At 37.3% G+C, this 23,292-nt stretch overlaps 1 protein-coding gene across 1 annotated transcript in view; it reads right to left on the reverse strand.

Moving 5' to 3' along the window:
* STK3 (serine/threonine kinase 3) overlaps positions 1-23,292 on the reverse strand; it is a 3,088,627-nt gene that overhangs the window by 2,893,633 nt on the left and 171,702 nt on the right. The window contains exon 2 of the mRNA XM_044065641.1: positions 20,992-21,072. Coding sequence (XP_043921576.1) covers positions 20,992-21,072 — 81 coding nt within the window. The remainder of the gene's footprint in view (positions 1-20,991; positions 21,073-23,292) is intronic.

Consider the following 23,292-nt stretch of genomic DNA (forward strand, 5'->3'; position numbering starts at 1 on the left):
ATATATTTTTAATAAACTATCCAGAGAGATAAAGGGAATAGCTTCAGGGTTTAAATTATTAGAAATGACATAATTATACCATAATTTTATCCATAAAGATTGATTTGGATAAGAAGTGTTATTGAATTTAGAGATAGTAAGAAGTTTATTGGATGAGACAATCAAATAATAGAGATAAAGATTAGGTAAACCCAAACCTCCCTTGTCCTTCGAAAATGCCAATCTAGAATAAGAAATTCTAACAGATTTAGGGAACCATATGAATTTTGCCAAAGCTTTATTTACAGACTCAAAAAAATTCTTTGAAATTATCTGATCAGATGATGAGAATTGGTAAAGAAATTTAGGCAGAATATTCATTTTAATAATGGCCACCCTTGAAAGAAATGAAAGGTTTAGATGCTTCCATCTGTCCATATTAGACAATATAGAGTTCCATAATTTATTAATATTATTTTGAAAGGAAGATTTATTATTGTGTTCTAAATTGATTCCTAAATATTTTATATTATATTATAAGTAAACTGAAAATGATCGTCTGGAAACAAAAAAGATTTGTGTGCTAAATGATTTAAGGGAAAAATATGAGTTTTTGTAGAATTTAAAAGATAGTTGGAAACCAAAGAAAAATAATCAATAGAATTCATTATTTTTCTGTAATCAGATAATGGAGTTTGAAAGTAGATTACTAAATCATCCGCAAAAGCAGAGAAATGAATATTAGTATTAAGAATTCTAGGGATGTTATGAAAAGTATTTTGAGTGATAAACAATAGCAAAGGTTCTAAATAAATGTTGAAAAGAAAAGGGGACAATGGACAACCCTGTCTTGTTACTTTAGTGATCTTTATCGGAGCAGAAAATTGACCATTAATGTATAGTCTAGTAAACATATTCTTGTATAAAGATTTTAAAAAATTTATAAAGAATAAGGGAATATTAAAACATAACATAGTTTGAAATAGAAAGTTCCAACATACTCTGTCAAAGGCATTTGATGCATCTATAATCAAAGCATATATAGGGTTTGGATTTTTCTTAATGAGATGAAGTATAGTCTCTAAAGATAGAGTATTATCCCAAGCATGTCTCTGAGACATAAAACCTGATTGATCTGACGAGATAATTGAGGGTAAAATCCGTTTCAATCTGTTAGCCAGAATAGATGACAGAATCTTAATATCCACGTTAATTAAAGAAATGGGTCTATAATTTACTGGGTCAGATTTATCTTTATTATTTTTTAGAATTAGAATGGTTTTGGATGTGTTCCAATGAATATCTGAGATATCATTAACTCTTATATGATTGTAAACTTTAAATAGAAAGGGAAGAACTACCAATTTGAAAGTTTTGAAAAATTCTGGAGTAAAACCATCAGGTCCCGGAGAATTACCCAATTTAAGATTATCTATTGAATCCGAGATTTCTTGTATCGATATAGGGGTAGAAAGTAGTTTTTGCTGATTATCATTAAGTTTAGGGAACTGCAAAGAGTCTAAAAAGAGTTTTGAGTGATTATCTTTAACAGAATTAGAAGAACCTGAATATAACTCAGTGTAAAGAGAGGTGAAAAGTTGAATAATCTCTTCATCAGTATTATATAATCTGTTATTATAAGATAAAGATGTAATATTTGGATTTCTGAAGTTAACTTTAATAATTCTCGCTAACAATTTTGATGGAACCTGGGCCCACTCTGAATATGAAGCAAGTAGCTTTTGTTCAGCTAAGGAGAGGTTATTTTGGTGAAGCAGAATTAAATCTTTCTGACAATCAAAAATTTGTTTTTCTAAAGTAGCATCATAGTTCAGACTAAGATGATTTCCCAATGAAGAAATTCTTGATTTTAAGAATTTCTCTTTCTTAAAGTATTGTTTTTTGAAAAAAGCAGCTTTACTAATAAATAAACCTCTTAATCTTGCTTTACATGCAGCCCATTGTATGTCATAAGGAATGTTAGATGATTCAAGACTATTCACCATTTCATTTAGGATTTCTGAAGCTTGTTTGCAAATATCTTCATTTGACAATAAGTTATTATTTAAGGTCCACTTATTAAACATAGTTTTATTTTTGATATTGGGTTTTATGTTCAATTTTAGTGAAATTCTTGAGTGATCCGAAAAGAATCTGGGTTCTGTGGTAAAGTCCACAGTATATTTTGAAATATAATCTGAAATTAGAAAGAAGTCTAATCTGGACCACGAATGATAGCACTTAGAATAATAAGTATATATATCATTCTTGTTTATACTTTTAACAGTGCGGAGGGGATCTATTAAATTATATTCTGTCATCAAATCATTTATAGCCAGAGTAGATTGAAGATTATAGGTGACAGTGGAGCTGAACGATCAATTACAGGGTTTATAACTGCATTCCAGTCACCACCCACTATAATATGATGATCCTTATAGGATGCAAGAATATTGTAAATTTTTAAAATGAACAAATGTTGTGAATTACATGGGCCATATAGATTTAAAATTAATAAGGGTTTGTCCAAACCAGCAATAGAAGCGTAAATAAGCACCACCTCCCTCATCATCAAATTTCTCATCAATAATATTCCCAATGAATTTTTGTTTAATGATTATAGCTACACCTCTGGAGTTAGATGAGTCACCTGAAGCTATAATCTTTTGATCCATTTTTTAACTCTTTATTCCAATCAATACGTGAAATATGGGTCTCTTGAATAAAACAAATGTTAGCCTGTGATTTAAAGATCATATGAAATAATAGTGACTTTTTCGCTTTATCTTGAATGCCTCTAACATTCCAAGAATCTAAAATTATGTCAACAGGCATATTCTACAAGTATAATCATTATTGATGCTATAAAAGTGAACTCAAGGTGCAAATCCAACACAACATTAAAAAGAAGAAGAAAAAATAAAAGAAAAACAGTCTTTAAGTATTCAAGCAAGTCATCAAATAACATTTGTTGAAAAAAAAGAAAAAGTTTTTAAGAACCATGAAATGTATAATAATAACCTTTATCCTAACCCTAGTGCCTACCCACCAATCCCCCTGTGATAAAGGAAGAGCAGAAGAACATAAAAAAACATTGTAATTATAGATAATAATAACCTCAAGTTAGAATACAAATTACTCAAAGGAAGCCTAACATAACATAAAGTCCAAGTAATACTACTAAAAATATATACAAAATTAACTAATTTCAAGACGTCCAACATGCTTAATCCCTACTTCTAATACTAATCTAAAGCTCCTATCCTTAAATTGAAATTTATAGTGATTAACTGTATTTCCTCAAGTATTTCAAGAGAAAGAGAAACAAGTAAATAATAAATAAATCACACTCTGCTTAACTAGAACACTCTATCATAAGAAGTAATACAATTAAAACTGAAAGATATGTAAGATAACATATATAAGTATAACAAAACCAACTGGTAACATTATAATATAAGTAAATAAGCATAGCATTACTGAACTAAAGATAATAGTCATGCACTATCTACTGAACCTTCTTTAGTATTTTAGTGATAATTTCATTAATCAACATGACCATTAGTATGATAAAAGCACTAATACCTGTAGAATAAGTATTTAGTTATAGTTCAAATAAAGCAAAAACAACTACCAAGCAACCATATCTCAAAATGAAAAACAATTCAGTCTGGAGATGCATCTATTAACTAGATAATAGTAGTACAGGAACTATTCAAAATGAAATATTATAAGCTGTAAGGTTTTAACACTAGTTAATATACATGAATAAAGTATAATTATATTATTAAATAGTAACTTAAACAACATCATATATATTGAACTGAATGTACAACAATGTGCATACATATAATTTTAAATCTACTTTTGAATATTTTACTAATGACTCTGTTAGGTTATGTAGCCATACTATTCTTCTAAGCTATAGATGTAACATAGCAAAACAGCATGAAAAGACAAGGCTTTTAAAGTAAACATTTTGAACATCTAATTAAAACAGAAACAAGCAAGCTAAATGCAGTAAATCTAAGGGCTTAAATATATACAGGTAGATTCAGCTAATCATATTAAAGATAGTTATTTCAAACCTTTCAAATAAGTAAAGGCTTTCTTAAACATAAACTACTAATCATAAATATCACATCCAGACTCTGAGAAGAGAGAGAGCAGAGAATAGAAAGAACATGAAACTTTCATATGAACAGGTATACTTTGTAACATTTGTCAAATTAAACACTTCAGTATAATATAAAATATTGTATAAAAAATATTCTGAATAGGAAAATATGTTCATTTCTTTACACATCCTTTAGAATTTTAATATATAAAACTAACCTGTTCATTTGTTTCCAGAAACATTTTCACTCTGCTTTATGAAAGTAGCAGCTTGCTTTGAAGTCATGCAGACACACTAAAAGTCACTGAATATATTATGTGACATGAATCTGTTTAAATTTAAAAGCAACCTTCATTTATGAAGAGAAAACACTTTAAATAATAGCCAGATCTATTAAAAAGTTAGTGCTATTGAATACTTGTTGAAAACAAGCAGACTTGTGTATTTGAAACTGTCCTTCTTTCCTCACAAATGATGACATCACCATCCATCTCAGAGAGACTGTAGTGTGCATGTTCATGCAGAGCATCAGCTGGAACTCTGAGGGAAGATTTTCTTGCTAGAATGTTGAGATGGAATGTTTTTCCCTCCAAAAATCATTTAGCTTACACAGAAGGCTGTAACTCAAAAGCTTGTAGTAAAATTAACATATTATCTATTTACACAGCAAGCATATGTGAGAGAAAGAGAAAAAAGTAAATACAGCAATTTAAATGCTTCTATTAATCCACACAAATCTAACAAGCATATATCCTGTCACTGCACACTGTCACACCAAATCTATCATGTGTAAATTACATGACAAGTTCTTAAGCTAATATAATTATGTCACAACAGAATTACAAATCATGTAACACAAATACTGTCAGAGTAAAGAAATGAAAAAATCAAACCTTATTGTAGTTCTTTGACAGTAGAATATTAAGATACAGTGTCAGGAAGCTTTTTAAATGTTTTAAGAAAAATGTCTTTTGCATCTTTAGGATCTGAACATACAAATCTTTTGTCATTAGCTGTGAAAGACAAGGTATTAGGATAAGCCATTCAAATCTAATCCCTCTTTTTATCAAGTCAGCACAATAGGGGCTAGTTTTTGTCTATTTAATTTGATCTGTGCAGGAAGATCTTGGGAAAATGATAGTTTGTGAGACTTCCATATGAATTGTTTCTTTGTTTTAGCAGTTTCTAGGATCTGGAAAGTGTCTTGAAAGTTTAGTAACTTAGTATAAATTAACCTTGGTGTAGAAGAATCTTGCTTTGTACGCAGTGCTCTGTGTGCTCTCTCTACAATTATAGATTTTGAAGAAGCTTCACAATTTAACAGTGTTTCAAAGATATTTTTAGTCACAGATAACAAGTTTTTATTGTCATAAGATTCAGGTAAACCACGAATAATGATGTTATTTCTTCACTCCTGGCTTCCAGATCCAATATTTTAGCTTGTAAATCTGAAATAGTTTTATCTCTAGATTTAAAGTCACTTTCCAATAAGTCTGTTTTAACTTCCAAAGCTAAGATTTTATTTTCAATAGTAACAATACTATCGTTTATTTGCTTTAAAGATTTACTAAAGTCTGCAAACTGTTCTGAAAAGTTTTGTATAGCACTTTGGATTGGTTTTAATGCTATTTTTAGTTCTTCTAAAAGGAAATTTGAGCCATTTAAATCTTTATTACTTACATTAATAGTTTCTGTAGGTTGTCTAGATGATTTCAGTCTTTTTGAACCTGAATCTTTTTCAGGAGAGAGCATTGAAGTATATTTGGCCTTTGTAGGCTGAGTCTCCATGGAGTCAGATTTTGTAGCCATGCCCAGAAATGGAATGCAGTCAACAGGATACCAGGAACCAGGAACAGACTGGAGCAGTAGGAGTCCCAGCAGCAGAGAGACCAAGAATGTTCTGAGGTAAAATAAATCCCAGGATAATAAGTCCAGAAGAAAAAATAATCCAAATGCGTAGAAAACGATTTATAAAATCTTTTAGTATAAAAATTTGAGGAAAAAGGTTGATATAAAGTTGTAAAAAAAAAACAAAAGTTAAATAGCTGTGAGGAGCTCAGAGAGTAAGGACTAGACTAGTCGGCGGCCATCTTGGAATTCAAGGGCATGGCATCTAGGTCCAAAGAAGTTATAATACCACCATACTCTGCCCTCAGACTCATCATATAGTACAATGCCCCCTTCAGTATGTTCCTGACCAAACACATGCAGCAACTGGAATGTCCACAAAGGATCCTTACAAAAACGATAGAGTAAGCAAAATGTCTTAAGCTGATCGCCTCAAAGCCCTGTCTCTTTACTATTTAGTCTGTATCATACAGACGTCCACGAGGTGATATTTGCCTGGCGTACTGGTTAACATTCTGCACATCCACAAAACAAATAGCATCAGAACTAGTACATTAAAAGACCTAAATTTTACTTGCAACATAAAAAGGACATGTTTGAGAAAGAGACAAGTTTCTCACAGAATTCCCATTCTCTGGAACAGGCTCCCCATCTATGTGAAGCAGAGTTTTTCCCTATCCATATTTAAGCACACCTTGGACCAATGGACGGGTAATTGGAAATTCACCCCTGGTCTGGCTCCTATGTCTCTTATGGACAGAGACAGTCCGTAAATCACCCCCTATATAAATCAAATCTGTGGGTCACATCTGGGTTGCATGCTTAGCCTTATAAGGGTCTTAGTGGTCATTACCTTAGTATACACCTACGAAGCTATAAAGTAGTGCACAAGCACAGAGATACCTGGACTTTGACTAATTGTTCCAGGGCATTTGCACTGACAGAGTACCCACTAGGGGGAATAACATCTTGGAGCTTTTCCTTATTAATATGGGAGCATCTTCCACCATTCTGTGCATACCTTCATCACTGTTAGGTCTGACCGTAAAGCAGTCTCCTTCAAAATAAAACTTGTACCAGAGATCCCTTCCACCCAAGGTACCTTTAGAAAGTTTTTAAGACAAACTAACTACTTCCAATTGATACACTGTCAAGCTTCAAATCTCCACCAAACCCAGTAAACTCCATTGAATACATAGAAATGTACACCACCACACTATACTATCATCTGAACAGCTGCAGAGATTCAGCTGTACCATGCAAGAACAACTGCAAGGCAAACCCCAGAAACAAACCCACATGGTGGAGCCAAAATATCAATAAGCTTTATAATAAAAGGAAAAGAAGTTAGAACAAAAGTAAGAATTGTAATTCAGTGAATATTAAAACTCTGGTCACTGAAATAAACAAACAAACTCAGGAGCTAAAATTCCACCAAAGTCAAGTTTGAAGCTAAATACTACCCAAGCTAGAGACAATCACAAGGCATTTTTTAGTTCATAATCTCGAAAGCACAATGCTGTTTCTGAATGATTAAATTTATATACGATACAGTATGTTGCAGAGTTCATTTTTCTTATCGCTGAGTTTTCCTCCAGCTACCACAAGACCAAGTCCTAAAAGTGTGATCACAAGCTAAAAATACTGCATCGACAGGTCCTGACAATATTCCTGGAAGCATATTAAACAGCATGAAGAATGATTTTGCCATACCCCTAACAAGACTGTTCAATCTCGGTCTTCATACTGGTTCTGTACCAAGCAAATGGAGAATAGGTACAGTGCACAAGGGAGAACCTTCCACAGACCCAGTCAATTACAGACCCACAAGTCTGACCAGCCTCATATGCAAAGCCATGGAAACACTTGTCATAGAATTAATGGACATAGGGAATTTTCAAACACTAGACCTGTCTTAGTTTTGAGGAGTCAAGGGCAAGTCATGCTTGTTCAACCTGGTGGATTTTTGTTGAATCAATGGATGAAGGTAAAAACAGTACATACCACATTCCTCGACCTGGCCAAAGCTTTTGACATAATTCCCTACTCGAGCATAGTAGAAAAGCCAAATAAATGAGGAATAAACCACTGTCACCCACTGGATTGCCAACCGGCTCACAGATAAGACACAGTTAATCAAAACATGGGAAATTACCTCCATAGAGATTAGTCACCAGTGGAGTCCCCCAAGGTTCTGTGCTGGGTCCCCTCCTATTTGGCATCTACTTTTCTAAAGTAAAAGTCAACACCAAAGGGCTCTGGCTGACTACATTTGCAGATGACTGTAAACTAGATGCAGTCAATGAACCCCCAAATAATTTAGCCATCCTGCAGGAAGGTTCATCTGAGTTAAATAACTGGTGTCAAATTCATGGTCCAAAACTAAATGCCAAAAAATGTTTCATTGTATGCTTTGGGAAGTCATCTTCCCCAGGGAAGTGCCACACTGACAATACGCCCCTAAGAGTTGACCTATCTGTTCGGGATTTGGGAACTTAGACAGTGGCCTAACTTTTTACAAATATGTGTCTGTTGTAAGAAAAAAAAAAGTCCTTATATATTGCACAGCTTATAAACAAAGGGATTGTGTCTAGATCTAGGTATGGCAATGTCCCCCTTTACTCAGCCCTCATTAGGTCAGTCATTGAATATAATGCCCCCTATGGCATGCATCTGTCCAGACACATGTAACAATTAAACACTCACAGAGATACCTTACTAAATGGATGCAAGGCCTAAACAACATATCCTACATGGACCGACAATGCCAAGTCACTATACTTTGTATTCTACTGACTGCCAAGAGGTGACCTGTGTCAGATATACAAGGCATCCTCAGACCCATTACTGATGGACTTCCTGCACATCAGCAAGTCAAATGGCATCAGAAATACTCAAGTCTATGGATATAAAACTCTTCTGCAACATCAACAGAACAGTTTGGAGAGAAAGGTATATTTTGCAGAGGAAACCACTGCTATGGAACAGACTCACCATCCATATAAAATAAAGTTCATCCCTGTCCGTTTTTAAGTGCAATTTAGGTCTATGGATGTGAAACAGACAATTTACCCCAGGACTGCCTCCCGTACCACTAATGGACAGATCCAGCTCCTAAATGCTTTATGCCAGGCATAAATTACCTATGGTATGATCCCAGTTATTCTCATTAGGGTAACATGTAATTACGGACTATGGTATGTTTAAGGCAAATCAATAGCCAAAAATTGGCTAGCTTACAACGATGGTCTGCATGACACTGCAAATAACCCTGAATCATTCTAGGCTAACAAATCTGCTAGGCTATTAAAAAAATCTAGGGAAGTCTCTCCTTTTGGTTGGAACAGTCCCAGTGTCTAAATATCTTAGCATCCTCATACATTCAGACCCTTGGAAAGTGTTAAACTGCAGAGAATATGGAACAAGGTCAACATATGGGTACACATCTGGCAAAAAAATGGACCTGTCCCTACCAGGTAGAACTGCGGTAGTTAAAACAGCTGTAGACCCATGTTTATTAAACATTTCAGACAAACACCTACAGATGTTAGCAATAAGTTGCTAAACAAGACCACTAAGATTCTTCTTAAGCTGTTTATAGGGCAAAGGAAGAGGAGGAGAGTTCCAAGGCATGTGATTCCACCCACATATGATTTGAGGTAGAGGGTTATACTCCCAAGCTTTCAAATTAAGCCAGCTATTCACTTATGACAAAAGTCTCCTCAAAGGAGCAAAAATAGAATGCTGTATGCAGAATTCCACCACCACATGGGTTTTGGTTTCAAGTCCATATTAATAACACTCACCAAGTACTTAAAAGGTTGTAAAGAATTATTCCCTCCGAATAAAGTCTGGGGTACAGCCATGAGATTGTGGAGTGCCGATGGTTAAAGGTGAAAATAGGACCATGAAACGATGATTACGGAAGAACAGAGTCATCCAGTGGCTGGTAGACATGATTCAAATAGTGAAATGTAGACCACTACTAGCATCTTTTCACCATATAGAAGAGTGAAGATTGCCTATAACACAACACTGGAGGTCATTTATGTATAAGATATGCTGTTATTAGGTCTGGTCTGACATCAAAGATACAGATGACCTTTTTACCCTGGGAAAGCATTTAACTATAGGTAAATATAATAGGTTACTTAAGCCACAAATTAGAACATCTGCCTTTTATCAAAATCTAGTGTAGTCACATAAATTTGTCAATAACAATGGATTTACAAGAAATGTGTTTCATGGGGATAGAGTCAATTAACTTCCTTCTTAAAATGATGTAGGTAGCTAAAAAGCAACCTGCACATATAAATTAAAAATTTTATTTATACAATGGCTACTGGTCACCAGACAGAAATGTCAGGCAGGGATTCTAAACTACAATAAAATGCACTGGTTGTAGTGAACAAAATGTGGATGTAGATCATAACATTTTATGTACAAAAATGACTTCGGGCCAAAGATGGAATTTGTGAATCAGACTGGCCGGCAGTGGACTTTCCATGTAGCAGGATAAATGTTTACAGTGGAAAACCATCCAATCCTGCAGTCATTGGTTATACATGTAGACATCTGCATTCCCCAGTTACCTACAGTGATATGTATGTACACTGCCTCCCTCTGGAAAAACAAAGAAAAAGCAATATCAGAAGAACTTAAAAGGCTGGATCACTCATGGAAGAATTAAGAGATCGTGGAGGATGCCTGGACAGATGAAGGTATGTAACAAAGATGCCTGGTCACCCAAGGAGGTAATGTTGACCTATGTGGGACAGCATTTTTAGACAATTTAATTTGTGACATTTAATGACAGACTCACCAGATGAGGAATTAAAGGGGTGCATTTGGTAATACCTGGCAGACTAATAATGAATTGCTTGACAAGCAAATGGTTTAGTATTGTTACACAGTTTGGTCTTTAGTCGAGAGTTTAAATTGAGCCAAATCTTGTTTTTAGTTGCACATTGTGTTTGATTTGTAGTGGCTATTTAAATAAAACTTTGTATTGATTACAAAAAGAGAGAGCTGCTACTCATTTGGTGACTTCGCTACAGAGTGATGACAATCTGCTTTCACCTGGATTAATTACCGAAAATATGAAAACAAGTATTTTGTTGCACTTCTCTTGTAATATCTTTACAGTTTATTAAATTTACTGTATTTTTTTCTGCACTTTATTTAAAAAGCTGCTTTAAGTAGTTAGTTGCACTGCAATACACTGTATCTGATAATTTTAGGGCTGTTGTAGCTTGTGTGGTCTTCTTACAACTGGGCTACAAACCAGCCATTCTACATTAAGAAGGGTGTTTTTTGCACTACTGTAGCAGAACCGTTTCTGATCTAACCTGAGTTGGGGATTGCTGGTGGAATACTTACTGTGTATTTTCCTGACTGTTAGTTAGCTTAAAAGTTGTTCCTCTTTATTCATATTTAAGCCATGCATTTACACTGTGCTGGTCTCCACTCAGTGGTTGCTGGTAGTACCCTGTATATATGCAAAAGCCTTGAAGATCAGTTTTCCCTAAACTATCAGTAGACCCCTTCCATGCCTTTCTGCTGCTCTAGGAGCAACTCAACTGTGCACTGAGCAGCAATGCCTTATTGGTCAACCTTAGCCTACACAAGTACAGGTCCCTCTTGTAGTCTCTGAGCAACCGGCAGTCCTCTCAAATTAACTAATTCTCTTCCCTAATAAAATATACAGAAGAACCAGTTACCATGGACAGGCAGTTTCCCATCATGTTTCTGGCCAGCCTGATGGACATGGATATCAAGAGGCAATGTAGCAATTGTCTCATTTATAAAGACAACAACTTACACTTGACAAAAACAAACAAAAAAATGGTGGCACCCTGGGTGAAAGTAGCTGCTTTAGATCTCTACAGATGGTGCACTATTTGTCTTGTTTCTCATCATAAACAGAAAAAAACAGATTTAAGGACAAGAAATGAAGGTATGATTAACTACAATGCTGAGAATCTTCTGGAAATCCAATCTTGTATCTCACTGTGTTGCATGTTTGATGAACTGCTAGCAGAGAGAAAGTACAGTTTTGTACCTACCATAAATGTAGATGTCCGAACAGGATAGCATCTGCAGTCACAAATGGGTTGTCCTGTCGTCAGGCAGCCCTTCGGTCGGCCGGATTCCAAAGTCTGGGTCTGGCCTCGGCTGGTGTCGCACTTCACCCGACGTCATAGCTGCAGTTCTTCGGGTATAAAGGCATCAGCCGACGCCATTTTCCTCAGTGTTTCTTGCCCCAGATGCCAGTTGCCCTCTTGGAAAGCTAAATTTTTGGATAAATGCCAATGTTTCCAAATAGTAGAAGGCAAACACACAAAATAATCATGTATGTACATATATACAAACAAATACACCATAAGAGATCCCCCCCCAGCTAGCTATTTAGGTGGGCAAATACCCTAGGAGTACCACAGAGGGGAAGGAGGGTGGGTAATCCTGACTGCAGATGCTATCCTGTTCGGACATCTACATTTATGGTAGGTACAAAACTGTACTATGTCCTTCAAGGATGCATCTGCAGTCCTTACAAATGGGTAGAATACCATAGCTAAACTAGGGGAGGAGGAAGAAGAAATTATGGTGTAGTTAGGATCCCTTGCAAAACAGCAGTGGCAAACCCTGCTCGGGATCTAGAGTATAAAGGTAAGTTATAATGCTTGGCAAATGTATGCACGGAGGTCCAAGTAGCAGCCTCTATAATGTCCTTGGTAGCCACTCCTCGTAAGAAAGCTGTGGTAGTGGCTGTAGCCCTTGTAGAGTGAGGTCTTATGTTCTGTGGAATTTCCTTTCCATGGTAGGAGTAACAGAATCTAATGCAATTTCCTATCCACTTGGAGATTGTCTGTTTGGAAATTGCTTTTCCTTCCCTTCCTGTTGCATATGCTACCAGAAGCTGGTCAGATTTTCTATTACCCTTGGTTCTGTCCAGGTAGTAGCGTAACTGTCTATGTACATCCAATGTATGCAGCAGTCTTTCCCCTGTTCTGTGGATTGGGAAAGAAGGTAGGTAGGTGGATTGCCTGGTTTAAAGACACTCTGGATACCACCTTAGGCATAAATGTAGGATTAGTTCTCATGGACACTCTATCTTGATGGAAGATTAGGAAGGGTTGTACTGCCATTAAAGCCTGTAGTTCTGAAACCCTTCTTGCTGAGGTAATTGCCAGAAGGAAAGCAGTTTTCCAGGATAGGTGTTGAAGATCTGCTGTTGCTGCTGGTTCGAAAGGGGGAAGTGTCAATTTTTCTAGTACAAAGTTCAAGTCCCATGCTGGTAATGGTGGTTTCCTAGGAGGTTTTACATTCTTAATTCCTCTCAGAAACTGCCTGAGTAGAGGATGCGAAAAGACAGGTGGATCGAAGCTGTATTCTGCAGAAATAGCTGATGCATGTATTTTGATGGAGGAATAGGACAGGCCTGTATGGAAAATCTCTGCCAAATACTCCAGGATGTTGGCAAGGTCTACCTTTGACACATCTTTGCCCCTGTCGGCACTCCAAATGAGAAACCTCTTTCATTTTCCTGCATAGTTCCTTCTTGTTGAAGGTCTGCGGGCCTCAAGTATAATGTCTTTAACCCTTTGGGATAAATCTGGGTTAGTTGCTCTTATGTAATGTTCCAGGCAGTCAGTTGCAGAGTTTTCAGGTTTGGATGCAGGATGTTGTAGTTGTTCTGGGTTAACATCAAGGGAATCAGGGGTAGTGTCCACATTCTCCCCAGAGACATGCTCCTCAGTAATGGGTACCAATGTTGTCTTGGCCAGTCTGGGGCTATCAGAATTATCCTTGGACGTTCCTCTTTGATTTTCAATAGCACCTTGTGCATCAAAGGGAGAGGTGGGAATGCATATGCTGTCAGGCCTTTCCAATTGAAGGATAGAGAGTCCACCTTCCAAGCAAGTGGATGGTATGTCCTTGTGCAGAATTTCTTGAGCTGGTGATTGAGTGGGGATGCGAATAGGTCTATTTGTAGCAGTCCCCATTTCTTTGTGATGGCCTTGAAAATGTCCGGGTGTAGCATCCATTCGTGAGCATCCGAGGTAGTTCTGCTTAAAATGTCTGCTAGGATGTTTTCTTTTCCCGGTACAAAATTGCTTGTAACTGAATGTTGTAACTCAGAGCCATATTCCATAGGTTTAGGGCCATTCGGCATAGAGGGTATGAATGAGTGCCTCCCTGTTTGTTGATGTACCACATGACTGTGGTGTTGTCTGTCCTTATCATCAACTGGCCTTCTTGGAGGAATGGTCTGAAATTCTGGATTGCTAGTTGTACTGCCAGCATTTCTTTTTGATTTATGTGCAGATGCAGCTGCTCTGGAGTCCATAAACCTTGTATGCACTTGTCCAGCATGTGGGCCCCCCAACCGAGGTCTGAGGCGTCCGTTGTGATGGTTTGGCTTGGTTGAATGCTGTGGAAGGGCAAACCTGGGTTTGAATGGCATGCCCGAGCCCACCACAGGAACTCTTGTTTCAGGCATGGAATTAGTGGTATTTCGGTTTCTAAGCTGTGCCTGTGTTGAGACCATAAATTCTTTAGGTACCACTGTAGTTTTCTCATATGTAGTGTGGCATGGGGGACCAGGATTATGCAGGATGCCATGAAGCCCAAGGCCTGCAGAACTTTCCTTGCTGTTAGTTTGTTCTGTTTTGTTAATGCCAAAAAATAGACAGGAAGTTGTTTTTGTTTTTCTGCAGTTAGGAATGCCATCTGTTTTACTGTGTCCAATTCTGCACCTAAGAAGGTTATTGTATGGGATGGTATCAGCCTTGACTTTTTTATATTGACTGTGTATCCCAGGGCCTGTAGTAAGCAAATGACTCTTTGTAAGTCTTCTGTTAGCTTGTTTTTGTTGTCCGCTTGTATTAGGCAGTCGTCCAGGTATGGATAAATTTGGATTCCCTGAAGCCTGCAGTGAGCGATTACTGATGCCAGGCATTTCGTGAACACTCTGGGCGCAGTAGATAAGCCAAAGGGCAATGCTGAGAATTGATAATGCTCTGATCCTGCAAGAAATCTGAGGTATCTTCTGCAATGTGGTCGTATGGGGACGTGCAGGTATGCCTCCTTGAGATCTAGAGTTACCAGCCAAAACTCCTTGCCCAGCATGGGAAGAAGTTGCTGTAGGGTCAGCATTTTGAATTTTGGAACAATGATGTATGTGTTTAAAGCGGACAGGTCGAGAATAGGCCTCCAACTTTTCTCTTTTCTTGGTACCAGGAAGAGTCTGGAGTAAAATCCCTTGCCTTGCTCCATAGATGGTACCCTTTCCACAGCTCTCATCCTTGCTAATTGAGCTATTTGTTTTAGAGCTTCTGTCTTCTGATTTGGTGGTAGGTTTGGCATTCCTCTTTTTCCGGGTAAAGTGTGGAAATGAAACCTGTAGCCTTGGTCTATAGTTTGTAAAATCCACTTGTCTCTTGTGATACAGTGCCAGTTTTTTGAAAATAATGCTAACTTTCCGCCTAAGGGTGCTGCTATTTGTTCCCTGGTAGGCGGTGTCAAAGCCAAGTCACTGTGATTGTCCTGTTGTAGTGGCAGTGGTTGTGTCTGTGCCTCAACAAGGTAAGCAGTAAGAGTGGAAATCTTTATGAGGTATTTGTTTCCCACAAGTTAAACAGTTATTCACTTTTTCTGACATCGGCTGAGGCAAGAAAGAGTCCCCAACGGGGTACTTAGCTTTTTAGAAGTCTTGAAGTAGTATTCGGTAGTAGTAATCTCTGGATCTGACCGACCGGCACTTGCGAACAGCTTCTGCTTCGGGCGCCACGCGGCAAGAAAGACTGAGGAAAATGGCGTCGGCTGATGCCTTTATACCCGAAGAACTGCAGCTATGACGTCGGGTGAAGTGCGACACCAGCCGAGGCCAGACCCAGACTTTGGAATCCGGCCGACCGAAGGGCTGCCTGACGACAGGACAACCCATTTGTAAGGACTGCAGATGCATCCTTGAAGGACATCTGTAAATTCAAACACACTCCAGGAACTCCAGCAGCTTGGAATCTTACAGGAACATGGTAAAAACTACAGAAACCTGTCAAACCTGTCTACCCAGTTGACAATCAGACATGGGAAGCATATTAAAAGGAAAAGACGTGAAAGATAATGAAAGAGAGGCTCTACAGCAGGTATTAAGGCCAGAATGAAAAGAAATCCACTCAGGCCTGCACTTCCTTCCATGCTGTTGGCAAATGTATGCTCACTGGAGAGCAAGATGGACTACTTAAGGATGGATCTTTCCACATAATCTAAGCTGAGAAATAGTTGTTTACTTGTGTTCACTGAAACTAGGCTGAACTGCAATATAAATGATAGTACAATATGCTCAATGATTGGTAAGGATATTAATAAGGATGTTAACTCCTCTATATTTTGTTTTAGGCAGTCTAGTTTTACACCACCTTTAAACAAGAATGTTGCAGTATTTCAGCAACAGGTTTTGCAGAAGTTAATTTTACATATGGCTTAAATGTTAATATACATTCGAATAATCTGCTGTAGCTCAAAGGCAGGCTATGTTTAAAGTTCATCAAAGTAAACAGCTGGTGATTAATTCAGCAGATAAGGGGGGTGCGATGGTAGCTTGGGACTGGGCAATGTATGTAGCTGAGACCCATAAACATTTGTTAGATCAACGGTTTTATCAAAGAATGTTTTTGGCTCCCACCCCCATGTTTAAATATGAGATTGATCAGTTTTTGCAGCTTGCCGTGGATGAAGGTATTATATCCAAGGATGCGGTGTTCCATTTGACCATACAAGATCAAACCAAACAACACATTTACATGTTGCCCAAAATACATAAAAATTTCAAACTCCAGGTAGACCAATTGTGTCTGGCAGAAATTCTCTTACTGAATCTTTATCAGTATTTCTCACCCAGTACTTGAGACCATTATTGGGTGGGATAAAATCACATATACAAGACACTACTGAATATTTGAACATTATTAAAGTCATGTCATGGCATGACACAAATATCCAAGAGCAAGCCAACAGATTTAGTCCCAGAGCATATCACCCCATGCAAGTAAAGAAGGGACGATGTTGGAACTGTTTTGCAAAGGGTATTTGAGCACCAGTACCAGAGTATAGTATGCTCACCTTTGTGTGGAATGCTTTGCAGTGAATCACGGCCACAACATTCTGAGTGCATAAATGATGCCATTCCTTACCACCGTCTCACCAGTAAAAAACACCTGTTGTAATGCTTGCTGCTAATAGATAACAGCCCTCCACTGCCAATCAATCTTGTTTTCCTGGGTGACAGCTATGAATGAAAACAAAATGCTGTCCACATCTTTACATGTACTGTTTCCCTAAAACACTTGGTTTGAGTTGTGTATCTTTCCATCACTCTAAATGGAATACCAAGTTACAAGGAAAGGTTGGTTGAGTCGTGTATCCTGCACCAACCATCATACATTGTTGTCTCAGTTTCTTGGGTAAGTAACCATGGTAAAATTTCTAGCTGAACCTAGCTACGCCACTGTAGAGCAATATGAAATTAACCTTTCCTGGATATCAGTTGGCACATGTATTTGTGTTGAATGCATGAATGGCCTACACTTCACAAACTGTCTGCCTCACAGACTGTGGTGTGATTGCTAAAGGTATGAGTAAAGTGATGAGGTAGTGCATTTTCTCGCTTTCATTTAATTTCATTTCCATTTAAAAAAACTCCAGCTACACTCTGTGGCATATCGTCTACTCAGAGGCGATCTCTGCTCAACATACAAGGCCATGTCAAACCCTGAGCTGCCGGACATGCTCCACGTAAAGAAATCCCAGTCCCTCAGAGCCACACGCTCCAGGGATCTAAACCTTTTCATCACAATGAACAATGCTGGAGGGATAGGTTCCTGGCCCAGAGACTCCCCATACTCTGGAATACATTTGCCCATACATGTCAAGCAGAGCGCCTCCTTGGCCCTCTTCTAAAGGAACCTTGATGATCGGATGGGAGATAGGAAATTCACCCAGGGTATCATGTCAGTCGCCCTGCCAGACAGGGGTCCAGGGAAGTAAATATTGTGGGAAGAAATATCCAGGGAATTGTTATGGCTAGATTTGTATAGGCCCTAGGGCCGATAGCCTAGTACCAACCTATTAACCTATTTATCTGGACAGTGAACATCACTTTACCCCAATGGATAGCAAAACCTGGTATGGGTAACACACGTATGGCTGCACTGCAAGCTGGACACCACATTTAGTAACATCAGTGCTTCTGCTTGTTGAACACTGCCATGTATACTGCTCATAAGCCTTACCTATATACAAGACATACTGCATGGGTGTGCTATGTAGTAATGTAGAGGTACACTATGTCAGAAGGAGAGGTGGCTGCGCCTTCACATATTACTAACACTGCAGAGATGGTAGGGGAGGCAAGATGTGCATGGCTGTGAATCACTGGTACATTTCCTGTTATTTTGAACATTTCAGCAAATTTGAAGAGGTTAAGTTTAAGTAACAGCAAGTATGAGGTTTGTGTCTGAAATTTTGGACTGACTTGAAGGATAAAGGTAATTAGTGTCCTAAAGGCATGCTTTATTTCCATTGCAGAGTCACAACAGAGGCCAATCAGGTTTGTCATATGTGGTCACTTTTATATATACTGGACAGCACAGACAGGTCATCACCAACCAGCAGGAAACCTTTGCTTACCTTAGAGAGAGATCTGCCTTCTTCAGAAAAAGAAATGGGGTCAAGAACTGCTGACTAAACAGATGACAATATGTTAGTAAAAATAAAAATGTATTTTTCTCCTTTGCTTTTGTTGATCTTAAGAATGCATAGACTGTTAGTTATTTGGTAGACACCTCTGCAAATAGTTGTCTACATGTTTCTATTTCTGTATTCATTTTAATGTTAAAATTTGTTATTCATTTATTAAAATCTATATAAAAAAATAAATGAGGACTGGTCACATTAACCATGTACATGAGCCTCTTATAACCAAGTACTGTAATCCTTTTTGCCAAACAAAAGAAGATTAGTCTTTCATAATTTAGTTCAGGAAATATGAGCCCTGTAAAAGTGGACACCGCCTCTCACATTACATGCAATACAAGTGTTGATGAAGACAAGACAGACTGGAAAAAGATCTGTAATAAAAAGTTGTCTTCTTTTAAGAAATATGACAACAAAGGCAGACACAGACCCTTCATAAAGTTTGGGGACAGCCTTGTAAAAGCAGGCATTTTCAGTGATAAAACTTAACCACTCCATTAGATGGACCTGATGAAGCTCAAGTGAATTTTCTCAAATACAGTTCTATAGTGGCCCGTCATTGTGTGTTGTCATTTTTTGTTTGTTAAAAATAAAAATAAAAACCTTTTAACTAGGAATGAGGTTTCACATGCTGCTGAACTGGTAAACCTTCATGGGGGCTTCAGGAATATTCAAATAAGACATCAACCTCTAAGCTTTGGGATTGCCTTCCTGCTTTTCCATATCACAGATCTTCCTCCAATTAGCTCCCCTGGACCCTCCCCCACCATTTTCTGTAACTGCCTTTAAATAACTGACATGCTGAAATTATCAGCAAGAGGGTCAACTAGATCAGCTAGTTAAAGTGATTTTACCCACACTAATCCTTTGTACTCTGTTTTTCTTTAATCCTGTCACCCTCTGGGTCACAGGTGGGATACTAGACCTGACTAAAGCTTTCTGGATTATCTTTGTTTTCCTTATGGAGTAGGTCATATGTTACTGTCTAGACAGCAGTCACAGAAATACAATCAAATATCTCATCAAATAATAAAGAAATCATGAATATTGTTGAAAATTCAAAAATAGTAGTCCAAGGCCATTTAAAATGCCAATACTGAGAAACACATGGAGAGGTAGGTAAAAGCAAAGCATTGTGAAATGGGGCTGACTCATCACTGTGGGAAAATATTGTGGGAAAATATTGTGTTCCAATCAGTTCTAACACCTGTGGTTTAAGATTTAGGAGTTCTTGCAATTGGAGAACTATGATAATTAGAACTAATCTCCCAAGTGAGAAGACGGTATCTTCTCACTGGCATTTATGGTTAAACTCTGTAGGATCAGTAATCTGAGTCTCAGGAATCCAACAGAAGAGTACAAGACAGATGAAGAAAAAAATGATCACATCAGAAGACAGACTTTGCACCACATTATGCAATCTAATCAACAAAACAGGTCATGGAGAGAACAGAAAGTTGCCTGTACCACAAGCCAAGTAAAGGAAGAGAGATGGCAAGTGTGCCTGTCGCTTTTAAGTACCAAACGCAAATGTATGAAAAACTTATTCTGTGCACATGGCAGCTAGGCAGATGGGATTAAGGCTATGAGCTGCTAAAGAGCTTTACTCTGTTGTCCTGTGCTTGATTCCATCAGCTTCAATATGCCTACTATAGAAAACTGTGCATGTCACTTAAGCATTCCGTGCTCCTGAGCCACCCCTGAAAACAGGCACAAAGCAGATGAGCAACCCATTTAACAAAACATAACGAATAAAAATATGTGGAGGGGGGAATAGGAAAGAACAAGTGGTACATTTTAAATAAAAGCAGAACATGCAAAAATAGTAATGTGAAAAATGAAAAGTTGTATTTCATCAAGCAAGAAACTTTCAGCCGGGTGTAATAGGGATAAAACTATAAATGAGTATAACAGTGCATAGTACAGACATAAGGGTGCCCTAACTATACATATATGCAAACTAAGCAGGATCTAAGAATGCAATATTGTGAAGGAAAACAAGAGACTAGGGCAGGCTGTGCAGTCCATAACTGCTCAAAGTCTTCCAGTGTTTTGACTCTACCTACTCACCACACAATTAATACCATGCCAAACATTGTCATTCCTCTTTGTTAAATAGATTAAATTATACAGTCATGTTAACCCTCCTTGAAGCCAGTACAAAAGAAACACACAAACACACAATAATGTATTCAACTAATCTGAAAACAATATATACTAACATGCCCCCAACATTATGACCAATAGAGATTTTTTTTAAATCTAGGAACTCTTATCAAATTACTTACCCTTCACCAAGTTTTTCCAGAACATCAAATACTTCTTCTGGCTGCTTTGTAAGACTGTCTTCACTCAGTTTTTTCAGTTTGCTGAAAAAGGAAAATGTATCTCAGAATGCATGAAAAATCTAAATTTTCCAAGTAAAACAAAACAGAGATTTGTTCAGTGTTATTAACTAGATATGATTTAATAAAATTAATGTTTCAAAAACCTCTAAAAATGCAATGAATTAGGTTTTTTGCAATTTACAGTGTTACATTTTAACAAAAAACAGAAAGATTTGCATTTAGTGTTGTTAACTTCGTCCTAAAGATGTCAGGGTAGCACACAGTGTTCCAAACCTGGGTGCCAAAATTCAGGTTGTATAGTGGTGTTATTGATGTACAATAACCAAGACATGGTACACTAATGTTTCACTAACTCAAGGAAATGTATTCCTTATGCTTAGTTAGAAATCAAATGCAAAACCAGATGGTTTCTTTATTTTATAATGCATACATTTGATTATTACTACAAACCACACTATCATCAGTTTAATGAATTTCCTGCTTGCTGCCCTCAATACTAAAGCATTATTGCATTATAACTACTTACCACAGCCTTCACTCTTTTGACACAAATCCATTGTAATGCTTCAGTGCAAGGAGTATGATACACAACATGCTTTTACTACAGTGGTTAGCAATGAAAAACATAGTAAAGAACTAACAGTAGCAGATGTCACAGTTCAGTCCATAGTTACCAGATGTCAATGTCAAAAAGCAAAGGTAGGCCAAAGAGCAAGTTCATTATAAATAGTACCATGTTATAGGGTTTCCAACTGTCCCTTTTTACACAGGAGAGTTCATATTTAGGCAACTGAGTGCTGTAAAAAAGCATGAAAAAATTGCACATCCTCAAATTTTACTGCAAAAGTTTCCTGAGACTAAGATGGCTACACATTAAACAGCTTAACTTTAGCTCTACCAGGTTGTAAAAAGAAAATTAAATTTATGGGACAAGAACTCTGCCACTTTTAATAAATTCAGTTACCGGTTAGTAAGTACACTACCTGAATACTAGCACAGAAGAAACTAAGAGCCTAAAAGAAAATCAACTAGAAAAGGTGAAGAGAAAAGACTGAGTGGGAAGAATCCTCCTGCAGGTGTTCAGCAAAAATAAATTCAAGTTCCATATATGGTAGAAGACATAGTTTCTATTAACCTAAATGAAAAAAAAGTGAAATGTGCTCAGAGCAGATTAAAATAAACAAAACATTAAAAAGGTATATCAACTCAAATAATAAAAGGCTAGAAAAATGGAAGAAGCTTTAAACAAATATTCGGATGAACTGATAAAACTAAACTGCAAAAATCAGATGTTGAAATGAAGAAAAGGCCGAGTATGAGACTGTTCAAGAAGAGATGTTTAAAAAATGGTAGAATTACAGGACAGAGCTTGTAGGAAAACCTGAAATGTTCGGCTGTACCAGAAAAAACTGGTAGGAACAAACTGTATTAAATTTTATGAAGGCACAAATAAGCAATTGGACTGGTATTCCATAGCAGGATTTCATAATTGAAAGGGCACACTGCCTACATGCTCCAAACCTGACCATGAGAAAGTAGCAAAGACCTACATTAGTAAAGATACAATCCTACCAACAGGAAAAGAGATGACCCTGACAAAATTGTGCTAGAAGGACAAAGTCTTAAAACTGGAGACAGCAGAGTATTTGTGCAAAATGATTACTCACTGTACACTAAACAGAGGAGAAACAAATTTATGCCAACAATCAGGGAATGTTGAGAGGCAGGTGCGAGACTCAAGTTGCTGTATCCAGCTGTCTTCGGAATATTTCTACAGGAGGATCAAAGTCATTCTTTAATGCAGAACAGGCTGATGAGGAAATGCAAAAGTCTAACAAAAAGTGAATCATCAAGAAGAAGAGGATCCTACTTCTCATTCTTGTGATAATGAAGTTCACAGAGAGACTTTGCCAGTGAAACATTTTCCAGTTTTCCAAAGAAAAATGCTTCAGAGAGAGAGAAAAGCACAGAGGTGACTACAAAAATCGGGAGTACCTTGGAATTGAACCAGAGTCTTGAGTTGGGAGAAGGAGATGAACAGGACTAGCAATATGGAAATTAGTGAATAAATGTGAGACTGCAAAGCATTAATCACACCTGTGAAATATGACTGTTCAAGGAAAAGTAGAATGAATGGACTTTTGCTTTGCTAAAGTTGTGAGGGACTGAAAGGCTTTTGCCTCATTTTATGTCAGTAATGTTTAGAAATACACTAAGGGGAAGGGAAGAAGGAAAAATGTA

The sequence above is a fragment of the Protopterus annectens genome, chromosome 3.part0, assembly GCF_019279795.1.
Source record: "Protopterus annectens isolate FY-2018-M chromosome 3.part0, PAN1.0, whole genome shotgun sequence".
In the NCBI taxonomy this organism is placed as follows: Eukaryota; Metazoa; Chordata; order Ceratodontiformes; family Protopteridae; genus Protopterus; species Protopterus annectens.